We start from the raw sequence: 12187 nt of genomic DNA, 5'->3' as shown, positions 1-12187 counted from the left end.
GCTGCTCCCCGGGCCGCGGGATGCGCTCCGTCAGTTATGTGCAGTGCGTGGCGCTGGATTTCGCCGGCAGCCTCTTCCCGCACGCCATCTGCCTGGGGGACGCCGACAACGACACGGTGCGAGCCCGGAGCTCGGGCCGGGGCGGGCAGGGCAGCCGCGGGGCAGCGGGCCCGGCTGGGAGTGCCCGCAGGGCCGCCTCGGAGACGGGGCCCGAACGCGGCCGGTGCGGCCCCAGAGCAGGTGCCAGGAGGAGCTGGAACGGCTTCCACCCCTGGGGACACACACGGGCTTTGGCGGGCGCTCGAGAGGTGTTAGGGACGCGGAGCTCTGGTCAGATCCCCTCCCGGAGGTCCCCTGCAAAGGGAATGTTTCCTGGGCTGCAGCTGCTCAGGGCTTCCCTCGCCATTGCACCTACCTGTCATGTCACCCTTGATGTGGACCTGGGTGCTGCAGAGCCACTTCTGCTCCCAAAGGGAGACAAACATTTACCTCTCACAGAGATGGCAAAGTAGGGGTGCTTTGCTGAGCACAGCGGATCACAAACAGGGTAGAGCCAGCTCTCGGTGTTTCTTGGTCCATGGGATGGATGGTTGTGCATTGGGAGTGTTGCTATCATGCCCACAATGATTGGTTCTGATTTGTCAGTAACTAAGAAAAGGTTAACTTAACCAGCTATATGTGAACTGTTTCTTCTCTTCAATGAATTTTTTACAGCCTTGTCCTGAAAAGTGTTATGGCTAGCAATGCAGTAGACAATTAAAGGGTTTTCCCCATAAAAAGTTATATTATGTAGGTGTGCAGGTGTGTGTGAGRTGTGCAGGGAGTTACAAAATGCACACAAATACACAGAGGTGTGATGCAGGAGATGGGATAGTGGGAATAGACTCATTAGCAGGGGTGGTTGGTGATGTTTGGCAATCTTCTCTAAAGAAATAATCACCATTCTGAATACATTTTTACTCCTTCAGCAGTGAGATTGAACATCCCGTATAAATCTATTATAAGTGTTCTTGCCCTCTCTTCCTGTTCCTGGATGGTTATGTTTGTGTCATTGCCATAATCTTCCTTAGGTGATTCAAGGAATCTGATTGAAGGATGGAAGATGGAGTGATGATGATAAGCTGAGCAGGATGTTAAAACAGTCGGTCACAGCTCTGAAGCAGTGGGTGGAGAAGCAGTGGGTATCAGGATGTTGCTCTGAGGAGCCATTCTCCATCTCTTTTATCTGCAAGAACAGAGTTAGGGCTTTTATATTTTCCCAGGCCTTCCATTTTGATTCAGGATTGTCTCTTCAACTCTTCAATTTTCTTCCCACAGAGTGATTTTAAGATGTGAATTYTGAAATTATTGCTGTTGAAGGAATACTGTTAATGTAATTATGTATTTCTTCCTACTAACCCAGTTTTCTTGTGCAGCTGAATGAACTCGTGGTGGGAGACACCAATGGAAAGCTCTATGTTTACAAGAATGATGACAGCAAGCCCTGGGCTGTGCGATCTTGCCAAGGAATGGTCAGTTCTTGACAAAATTTCCCAATGGTGGGGCTTTTTGGTGTATGTGCAGCCAGCTATCCTTTCCTTTTGCTTAGGAATATGTAGGCTACAGGGGAATGGCAGCCAGAACTGATTCTGTTGTTTTTCATGYAATTTTTCAAGGGCTTTTGCCCGCAACCCCATGGGCTGGAATTGATGAGCAAATTAACGAACAAACGTAGAAACTGGACTTCTGTCCCTTGACTCTGCACTCCTTGTCCTTCAAAAGGCTGTTTGGAGTTCAAGAGATGCTTTATGGGAGAAGAAGGGGTAGGACAGAAGTTTATCACTGGGTTGGGTTGTCTTCTCTCATGTGTGGCTTTCTTTTCTTTTGCAGCTCACRTGTGTCGGTGTGGGAGATGTGTGCAATAAAGGAAAGGTGAGAGGAGCCAAACTCTTCCCAGCTGTGTCTGTAGGGCATGTGGGAGGTGTTTAGGAGATGAGGGTCATGTCATGTGCTGAGTGTGGAGGAGGACACATTGCAGGTTCTTTCTCTCCAGCGTCTGCCTTTGCTCACTGAGTTTTAGTACCACTGTTTTTAGGTTGTTCTTCTGTTTGTAAACAACTGGTATCTTTCTGTGAGCCTCATGTGTGTTTTAGAGAGCAAGGAAATCCATCCTGTCTTTAAAAAGCGCATTTGAGTTCTGTTTGTCCTTGTGGGAACAGCACAAGGCTTGGGTGGTTTGAGGGTTGCTCCTTTTGCTCAGTGGCTTTTGCTCTGCTTGGGCTGATGCCTGCTGTGGGCCGTGGTCTTTTTGCCACTGGGCTAYGTGCATTTAAGGTCATCTAAACAAGACTGAGACACAGAATAGTCTGGACTCCCAAGCAAATTCCACTGGGTCTAATATGACTCCTTTTGTTGTATTGTYGTTTCTGGTGTTTAAGCCAGGAACAACGAGTCCAAAGGTCCCAGTTTAGGCACCCTGCCCGAAATACTGTAGCTGTGTTTCCTCCAGTAGGGAGCAGAGCCAACGTGGGCGTTGAGAAAGCCACGCACTGTTTGAGGATTGCACACATACCAGCTTGATATCGTGGGCTGACAAAGATGAACAAGAAGTTTGGACCCTGCCAATAGCAGAGTAGTTTGTGTGCTGGCCAAAAGCCTCCTGTTCCCTCTCCAGCAGACATTGATCTTGATCAATCTGTCCTTGTGTCTTCATTTGCCCTGCTGTGGGACAGCTTCTGCACTTTTTAAAAGGGGAAGATTCAAAAGGTTTTTCTCTTCCCTCACAGAATTTCGTGGTGGCGGTGAGTGCGGAAGGCTGGTTTCACCTTTTTGACATGACTTCTCCAAATTCAAAACACCCAGATGCTTCAGGCCACCATGAGTTGGCAGGGACAGAAGAGCAGAAGCCAGTGTTCAAGCAGCACATTCCTGCCAACACCAAGGTCATGCTCATCAATGACATTGGTGAGCYTCAAAGCTGGTGTGGGAGTGTGGGRTARGGAGWTTGYGTKTGACATGAGGGGACTTGCAGAAGGAAATTGCTGTCTTGCTGAAACAGACACTCCCAACAAACCACAGCCAAGTCATGGATGAGAGAAACAAGAGCTTCAGGAATTTTTTTGAAGTGCAAGTTTTCATTACATAACTTCTAACTATAGAAATKATCACAGTGGTTTCTGCATTTTGGGGCTGTTAGGACTTGAGAGAGTCCATCTGTCTTTCTCTCTTCCCTGCAGATGGAGACGGGAAGTGTGAGTTGGTGGTGGGTTACACTGACAGGGTGGTCCGTGCCTTCCGCTGGGAGGACTCATCAGAGAATTCAGATCATGTCTCTGGGCAGTTGCTACTGTTGAAGAAATGGCTTCTAGAAGGTCAGGTAAGGAAATAGGATGTTCAGAGCAGTACTTGTCAGAGGTGGTTTTCCCAAGAGAAGAAGCATGAAATTTCAGTCTATGAACAAAACAATTGTCATGTTGATGGCTTGAAAAGAGCTTTGCCCAGTGGTTTTTCTGTACATGCAGAGCTGCTACCAGCTGGTAGATCTGGGAAATAGTTGCCTTTGCCTGATGGGAGAGCACTAGTGGAAAACACTAGTGTTGTTTTAAAGTGGCTTTGGGTTGGGAACGAGCCTTTTACTGAACTCAGACATTTTGCTTCCAGCTGAGTTTGTTCAGCTCCTGCTCAGCTCAATCAGAAGATTTGCCMTATTCAAATTTAGTTCCAAGGAGCAATGTAAACTTTTTGGAGTTCTCGACTCTATCCATGTTTTCTCCTCTGCCCCTGTAGGTGGACAGCCTCTCTGTGAACCCAGGCCCTGATGGCTCACCAGAGCTGATGGTGTCACAGCCAGGCTGTGGCTATGCCATCCTGCTGTGCACCTGGGACACGGAGCAGCGGGATGCAGCCACGGGAAGGGACGGATCTGCCCCAAGCAGGTGAGGGGTGTTCCTGCTGGGATACATGTGCAGATGCCTCTGTGGAGGCCCATTACAAGGGGGTGCCACCACACCACTGTTGTGAGGCGGGAGGTACTGTCACTGTCCTTGCTTCAGTGACCTGCTGTAGTGCTGGCAGCTCATCACTTAAGCCCACCTGCACCCAGGCTTGCATGAACACTTCATGCCTCTGTCATGAAGATGAATGCTCCTGCTTTCATTGTATCCCCTTCTTGTCTTGAATTGGGCAAGGAGAGTGGCAAAACCAGCCCCCTGAGGGGGCTGTTACTGGGGGCTGAGGTAGGGAAATGAGTGACCTAGATTTCTGGAGAAAGGTCATGAGATTGCAGGGTGAGAGCTGGGAGACTGGGCCAAAACAAATTAATCTGAAGGCCAGGATAAAATTGGGCTTATTCACTTGTTTTCTGTGGGTGAGGCAATTAGAGGTTTTCCTAATGAGACCCCTGGAAGCCAGTACTGTAAATCACAACCAGAGCAATCAGGATGAGCAGTGAGATGTTTGTTACTGTCTTGGTGCTGGAAGGACCCTGGTGAGGAATTTAGGTGCTTCTGTGGAGTTTGTGACACTTCAAGGCAGGTGCAAAAAGCAGCAGCAGGAGGGGACCTAGGGAAGTCTTCTTGATGTGTTAGGAGCCTCAGTGGAATGGTACCCTCCTAGCCAGAAGCCAGGCCCAGATGTGGTCTCTCAACAACCTGTTCAACCCTGAACAGATATTTTGTGAGAGAAAAGCAGCCAGGCTTATGTTACAGCAATGATAAAAATTGTCTTTTTTCCCCTTCAGTGGAATACAGGCCTTGCTTTTTCAGCTTTTTTTTTTATTATTTTTTTAATGCATCAAATAATTCTGGGTTTGTTTTTTTAAACATGGGTAAGTTTCTTTAATACCTGGAGGGGTGTGCATTTTTTCCCTTTACCAATAAGAGGCTAAACCTGTTCACACACTCTGTCAATCTCTGGATTTATAGATCTTTGGAATACACTGCTCCTGAGATTGCACTGAGACAGTCTCTGGCATGGTTCCTTAACATTTCCCTGTTGTCTTTCTCTTTTCCCTAGTGAGGGCCCTGTTCGAGATGTGATTCTACACCAAACATCTGGACGGATTCACAACAAGAATGTCTCCACTCATCTGATTGGTAGCATTGCCCGAGGTGAGAGATCAGCAGCTTGGGGTCTCCAGCACAGCAGTTGCCTCTGATGGYTTTTCAGTGTGGCAGTCCAGGATAAAATTCGATTTCCTGTGTTAGAAAAGTAACAGTGAGAGGCAGCTGCAAGAACAGAGGGATCTCAACTTCTCTTAGCTGGCTCCCAAAGAAAGACAGTTGGATATTTGCATGTGAGCTTTTTATAGCCTTTGTCCTTCCCTGGGTAGCCCTTATCCTTCACCCAGCACAAGTATTTCTCTGCAGCCTCTGCTGACCTGCATTTTGTCAGTTTGAATGGCTGCCATGCCATGCTCCTACAGATGTCCTTGATCCTTSTTTCTGCAGGCTGCAGCTTATGCCATCTTCTTACTCCCTAGATGCATCTCTTCCTTCCCACAGCCTCATCTTTGTTCCTGCTTTTTAGCATTTGAATCTCAGTTTCTGGTGTCTATGTGCTTCTCCTCCTCCTCGTATGCAGCCTGAGCCTCTCCAGAGCTGCTTCCATATTTCATCTGTATCACTGTCCTCTGTCTTCTTCCCCTGTGTTGTTTTCAGCTCTTGTATTTAAACTCTGCACGGCTGCCAGTTTCTCTCAGCCCTGACACACTGCTTGTGTCCAGACATTTCTTACACGCTTCCCTTGTGTAACTCCTTGTGCTTGGAGCTGTGCCTGGTGCACCTGCTGAGCCCTCCTTTGGTATCTGTGGAGAGTTAGCAACTTCCACTCTTCCTTGGGGCATGTGGGCTTAATAGAAGGCACAAAACTCCCAGGGGCGATCACTTTCTCTTCTATTTGCTGTGCCCAAGTATTGCTGCCTGCAGTGCTGCCTGAGAATGATTCAGCCTGTCCAATGTAATTAGAGCTTGTGGAGAAAAGCAATCCACTGAACCCCATCCTCTTCCCCTTCCTCAGAGGACCTTTCCTGCCCAGTTCCTAAGCTTGTCGTRTTTTCAGCATCTCTGATGCTGCTTTGAGCAACATGGTCAACAGAGCATGAAATCAGTTATTTCACTGTGTATGAAGCCTGGCATCTATTGAGAGATGTCTGAAAAATGAAGGCACACAGAATAAGGGAYGGAGAGAAGGTTGTTAAAAAGCCCCATGGATGCTGGACCATCAGTAAAGAAACTGCTGAAGAGTGTCATGCTGACCAGTTTCCAAGGGGGACACAGCAGACCTCTTGGATCAGAGCCTGTCTGGGTCACTAGGGGCAGTTAAGCACTCAAGCAGCTGCCTTTGCTTTAGGMTCAKCTGCAGAAATGGGGTGGTTTGCAAYCCATGAGTGTGCATGGGGTTGTAGCTTGGAGCTGTCTGTGRGCAGTGGAGGTAGGCTCACATTGTTTGTTTACTCTGGGGAAACTGCCTGCTTGCTCCCAGCTCTGCTGGCTTGCTCCTGACTGCTAGGTTTCCTGGGTTCCTCCTCAGGGAGCCAGTATCCCTCCTACATTGTCATTGACATGATTAAATGGAGCTTAAGTTGAATACAGCTCCTGTCCTCTCTCTCCAAGTGTCATATTTTTAAAACTTGACCTTGCATATTTTTTCTTTTTTGGTAGCTGGATAGAAAGTTTACTGAAGGGCTGAAGGATCTTGGTGGTCAGGGGACTCTCCTGTTCAGATTTAACTAGTGACATTTGTCAGTTCTGTCCTGCACGCAACTGGGAAAGAAAAGGAGGCAGGATGGATCAGCTTATTTTGGATATTTTTTATTGTTTTCAGGAGAGRGAAGGGACGATGTTTATAAAATGATGTCTACTCCAGTAATTTTCTTTTGCATTTACAGGCTCCAGTGACAATAGCGGCTCAGGTCTCTTTGCCCTCTGTACTCTGGACGGTAAGTCCTGCCACTGTCCTGGAAGAAGACCTGTGGGGCAGCCAAGATCTGTCACTAATTCAAAGCAGAGAATCAGGGCCTCAATACTTTCAATTTTTAAAAGTAAGGGAAGCTGGTCTTTAGAAACCTCCATGGGTCAGGCACTAGAATTTGACTCAAAGGCTCCTTCTACTGACATGTTTTATAGGAAGGCATGGAGGGCACTGTGAGRTTAGATGCATGTTAATGTTCCTTTCTCATGGCCAGTGCCTCCTGCCCAGTAGTGCCACGGTATATCTGGATAATAGGAACATGGTAGGTGGGGTCCAGTGTCCAGTACGGATTTAGCAGCCAAGACCACACCTGTGCTATTAGCAGCCAACTCTCAGCAACCCTAAGTGTTGAAGGAGCAGGGCCTAGCATTAACAAACATCTTGCTCCCTTTTATTGTTTTCAAGACAGTTGCTTTTTTCTTTCTTCAGGGACACTGAAACTCGTGGAAGGAGCAGACAAGCTGCTCTGGTCTGTTCAGGTTGATCACCAGCTCTTTGCTCTGGAAAAGCTGGATGTTACAGTGAGTATTTGAATAAGGCTGGGAGAGGTGAAGACAAAAGCTCAGCATGGCTTTATGTATATGAACTTMGGAAGGGCAGAGGGAGTATGACTCAGCTCGAAAAGTCTGGGATTATCTCAGGATGGCACAGAGTGTTCTGACTGTGGCAGTACATTCTGCACTCAGGTCAGTCTGCCCACCTGCAAGAGGTTGGGCTATGTCTGCCTGTTAGACCTAATGAGTCCAGCACCCATTTATACATTTGTCCTCCAGCTGYTCCTCAGTTTTATTGCAAAGCTGAATTGTTTTGCTCACTGCTAATACCCTGATTGTGTACAAGCTCTTACAGTATGTAAGGATTACCATGAAGAAGAGAGATGAGCTCCAAGTACAAAATATCTGGATGAGATGTCCAGAGATGACATCTAGGCATTAACGTCCTGTCTCTGAACCAGCAAGAAAGATTCTTGACTGTTCCTGGGAGTAGGTGATGTCTGTGTAATATGCAATCTTCTGGTTCCTACAGGGCAATGGGCATGAGGAGGTGATTGCCTGTGCGTGGGACGGTCAGACRTACATCATCGACCACAATCGCACTGTGGCCAGATTCCAAGCAGAYGAGAATGTCAGTGCCTTCTGTGCAGGTGGGAAGCCTGACTGCAAAGCCAGCCCTCACAGCACTTTTCCCCTCAAGGCTGCTCCTCCCATCTGGGAGACCCAGAATTCTTTATCAATCTGCAGTGGGGAGTAATTTCCCTGTGTGCATGCTGCAGRAGGCCCAGATAGTTTTTCCTCTGGTGACATCTGAGAAAAATAAGAGTGAAAAGAGATGATGCTGAAGTTTGTCTTCTGGGTGTTTTGTTTCTTTTTTTCTTGTCCTTTTCAGAAGTTCTTCAGTGGTCTCTTGTCTTCCCCACTGCTTTTTTAGTGTGTGGATTTCTAAGCTGTTCTCATGTGGAGATAAGGAGCCCATGGAGGCTGCCTGAGCTTTCGCTCTGCTCAGTTCCTTCTCTCAGACCTGCAAGARGCAGTTTGCAAATCCCCAAGCTTCATGCAGTTCAGAGACAGCTTCTTGGATTGTCTCAAAGGGACTTTGTATACCAAGTCCATGTCTCTGCCCAGGTGCTTGCTGTTTTCTGTTAACAGCTTTGGTACYTCATCATGAAATGCCAATTATTTGCCTTCTCTATCCTTTTGGAAGTAGTCAGATTTCCACACTTCTGCTTTCTGCAGGCCTCTATGCATGCAAAGAAGGAAGCAACAGTCCCTGTCTTGTTTATGTCAGCTTCAGCCAGAAGATCTACATCTACTGGGATGTGCAGCTGGAGAGAATGGAGTCCACCAACCTGTTGAAAATCCTGGATGGTGATCCAGAGTTTGAAAGTCTCCTGGAGCAGCTGGATATAGGTGAGTGCAGAAAGAGCGGAGGATGTACCGAAGAAAAGAGAGGAAGGGCTGCTGGCAGATGATGTGTTGGGAACTAGAGTTCCAGGTATTTCTTCAKGAAGAGGTTTTCACACTGCCTGATGAGAATGCCTAAAAACTGTTTTTCTCTCTTTTCTTTAGACAGAAGYGACGTTTCTGCTGTCAAAAATCTGATTCACAAAACACTCTACTATCCTGAGAAATACCATCTCAGCAGCCCCTCGCAGGATCCTGATGGAACAGATTCCTCTGCCCACTGCACTGGCAACCAGGATCCTCTATAAGAATTCACTTAAAGGTTGRCATCTTTGATACCAGCACAAGCTCTTCTGCAGCTGGAAGTGGGCATCTGATGAAGATGACTGTTCTTTCCCCGTGTTGTCAAAACGTCCAAACAGGAAAGGGTCTACAGGYGGTGAAGGGATGTTCTTGGCTGTAGGCTTGACTGAATGTGGTRTGTTGGTTTGCCTTTAGCTGAGGGAGCTACCAGAACAGAAAGGGCCAAGGATCCTGCACATAGGCCTTCTGTTACCAGTTTCCATATTCCTCACTAGCTAAAGTGCTCCATTGGGCACTGAAGGAGTACTGAGGTCACAGATGGAGAGAGCAGCTGAGCTCCATCTCTGTTTTGGCCTGTTCTTAAAACTGCTCTAGTGAGTACTTCTGACTTCTTAGCAGGATCACAATGCAAGGATTGCAGGTGGAGGAATTGTGTTAGGGAGCAGACACAGACCTTCTCTTCCACTTCTGTGTGTTTTTAAAGTAGCGCCATGCATTGGTTGCTTCACTGTTACTCTTCTACCAAGCAGTTTCTCACAAATCACATCCTGTTCTGAGGAGCTGGASCCATGCACAACTTGCACTAAGAAGGTATAGAGAGATAGTGCCTCCAGCAGATCCAGTTTTAGTCAAGAGTCGTTGCRTGTCTCCATCTTCTTGGTCAGTGTGATCCCAGAGAAGGCTGTGACTTCACAAAGCAGTTGTGAAGTGGTCAGGAAGAGCAGTCTGACTTAACTGTASATCTGTGGTGCTATGAGAGCTTGGCCATCTCACAGTAAGCAGTGGAAATGCCACTCTTGCCATTTGTTGTGGAGAATGTCATACTTTGAGTTCTGCACAACTGAAAGAGGCAGGCTGGAGGGGATGTTCTACTGTCAGGCATGAGCAGTCTGGGAAAGGGCAGCTCATTTGCAAAAGCCCAGGCATGAACCTTTCCTCATGCTGTTGTTACTGTGCTTTTCCCTGTATTAGCTTGTCCCTTGCCTAACTCAGCTTATTAGGAAAGGGGCAGCAGGCTTACCTGCTGGTTTGTATCGATTATACCCTTGCTTGTGTGATGTTTTATTGGACATTTTTAATGGATGGAGCTGTCCCTTCACCCTTACAGCAGCCCGAGTCACAGCAAATTCAATTCAATGATCTGGAGCAAGTGGCAGCATTTAAAGATCCTGTGGGAGGCTGAAAACCTGCTGTGCTTTACTCTGCAAAATATCCAAGGGCAGCCCTAACTGGGAGAAAAGAGTTTGTATAGAGAAAAGGAGTGTCTTGCCCTTGGGTCAAAGTGACTGTTGTCGAAGATGATGTGATAGAAGTRCAGGATCTTCACATGATAAGTGTTAGCTGTTCTTTACAGTTTCCATCTGTAGATTTATATAAGCTTTTCAGAGGACAGTGCTGTCCTCTGTATTTGGTAGCAGTGAAAGTTGAAGCGTGGAGCAGTGAAACGGTCTGACCTGCTCCGTACCTGCTAGCTTGTTTCTCAGGCCACTGTATCTTCTGACTCTCCAACTGCAGTGGAAGTTTCCCTCTCTTTTAATGATCTTGCTGAGAAGCATTTTTAAATGTTCCTCTGTCATACTAAGTGCTTGTGTAAAGCTGGACCCTTCAGGCAGGAGCTTTCAAGTCAGAGCTTAACAGTGGTGTGRAGAGCAGCGAGGCTGGAGTGTGTGAGCAGTGGAGAGCTGATCCCACAGGGACCATCTACTAAAGCAAGGAGTTATCTTGAAGCTTGTCATACCTAGACTGTAACCTCAACAAATTGTCAGCTCTCATGACGCTGAGATGTRCAGCCCCCCATCCCAACAGGAATCACCACTGCTTCTGGCAAGTAGGGCCCAGCAGGGAAACAGGATGGCCTACACTCGCAACACAGAACAACTCAGTGCTGTCTGTCCATGCCAAATATAAACCTTTATTAGCAACACCAAATATAAACCTTTATTAGCAACACAAGCACAAGGGGTGTACAAAGGAGTGCATGTGGTTGGAACTGTTCTATGCAAAACAAACTTTGCTGTACAAGTTGAATGATTTCCAAGAAAGGAAAGTCAAACTGATCCACTGTTGGACTATTACTTGTTGAGAAAGAATGGGAAAGGGTAACTGAGGGAGAAATGACATTTTTCTGAGAACCATCTTTGAAAGAAAATGGAGCAAAAGCATTGCARATGTTGAGCAGGGCCATTTGTGCACCCTAACCCTCTTTTGCTGGCCTGAGGATAATATTGCTGTGTGCTATGCAAGCCCAGGCAATGCACACGATGACAAGCAGAGGTGAGAAAATACAGACACTATAAAACATCTGTTCCCCAAAACTTTTCAGCTCTTAAAAACCATTGGAAAGGAAAAATACTAACATTTGAGGGCTTCCCCTGACAGTTTTATATTGCATGCAGCACATAATAATTTGCAGATGCATTTTGCTTCTGTGCCCCTTATGCACAAGGGAAGATGAAAAGTGTCTACAGAAGAATTAATTGGACATCTGTACTGTTCCTTGGCCAAAAGATGGCTTTCCTAATTTTTTCCTGCCTTGAACTTCTGAGTACCAAATGCTTCTGGAAGTCAGTGCTTCAGGCTGCAACAATCTTTCTGTAAAGTGTCCATATTCTCAAGAAAGGAGCCACTTAAGGCTGTGTCTCTGGACTGATGGAGTTACATTATACTTTCTTTGTAACTAATTGTCTGTTTGTCCTTGCCAGCTGACACAAGCTGCAGAGTTGGAATTAGAAGTGCTTCCTTCCCATACAGCAGAAAATGTTGTTTGCTGTATCCTACTCTAGCARACTGGCATCATCTGCTGGTTCTGGGAAGCTTTTCAACAGGGCAGGATTTGCAGGACACCTTTTTATGTCCCAGTGCCAGTACACAGCAAGTGAGGAGTCTGACGGTATTCTCAGGCACTGGGGGTCTTTGCAGATACATGATTCATGGCTTTGGTTCTGATGCTCAGTTTACTAGCAAAAAAAAATAAAGGAAGAGGGTTGCCTTATTTTCCTGAGATATAATAAACCTGCTTTTCATCCCTGCCCTCA

The 12187-nt window shown here is 46.9% G+C and overlaps 1 protein-coding gene across 1 annotated transcript; it reads left to right on the top strand.

The window, feature by feature from the left end:
• Positions 1–6: 6 nt before the first annotated feature.
• ITFG2 (integrin alpha FG-GAP repeat containing 2) lies at positions 7–12187 on the top strand. The gene is made up of 12 exons (XM_057375793.1): positions 7–116; positions 1416–1511; positions 1870–1911; positions 2766–2943; positions 3216–3355; positions 3766–3914; positions 4993–5087; positions 6866–6916; positions 7378–7469; positions 7975–8092; positions 8682–8855; positions 9015–12187. The coding sequence occupies exons 1-12, from the start codon at positions 21–23 to the stop codon at positions 9155–9157; spliced, it is 1374 nt and encodes a 457-aa protein (XP_057231776.1). The 5' UTR covers positions 7–20; the 3' UTR covers positions 9158–12187.

This window comes from Malurus melanocephalus, unplaced genomic scaffold (assembly GCF_030028575.1).
Source record: "Malurus melanocephalus ecotype Western Australia unplaced genomic scaffold, MMel_1.1 scaffold_259, whole genome shotgun sequence".
Taxonomy (NCBI): Eukaryota; Metazoa; Chordata; class Aves; order Passeriformes; family Maluridae; genus Malurus; species Malurus melanocephalus.
This window is presented reverse-complemented; position numbering and strand designations above follow the sequence as displayed.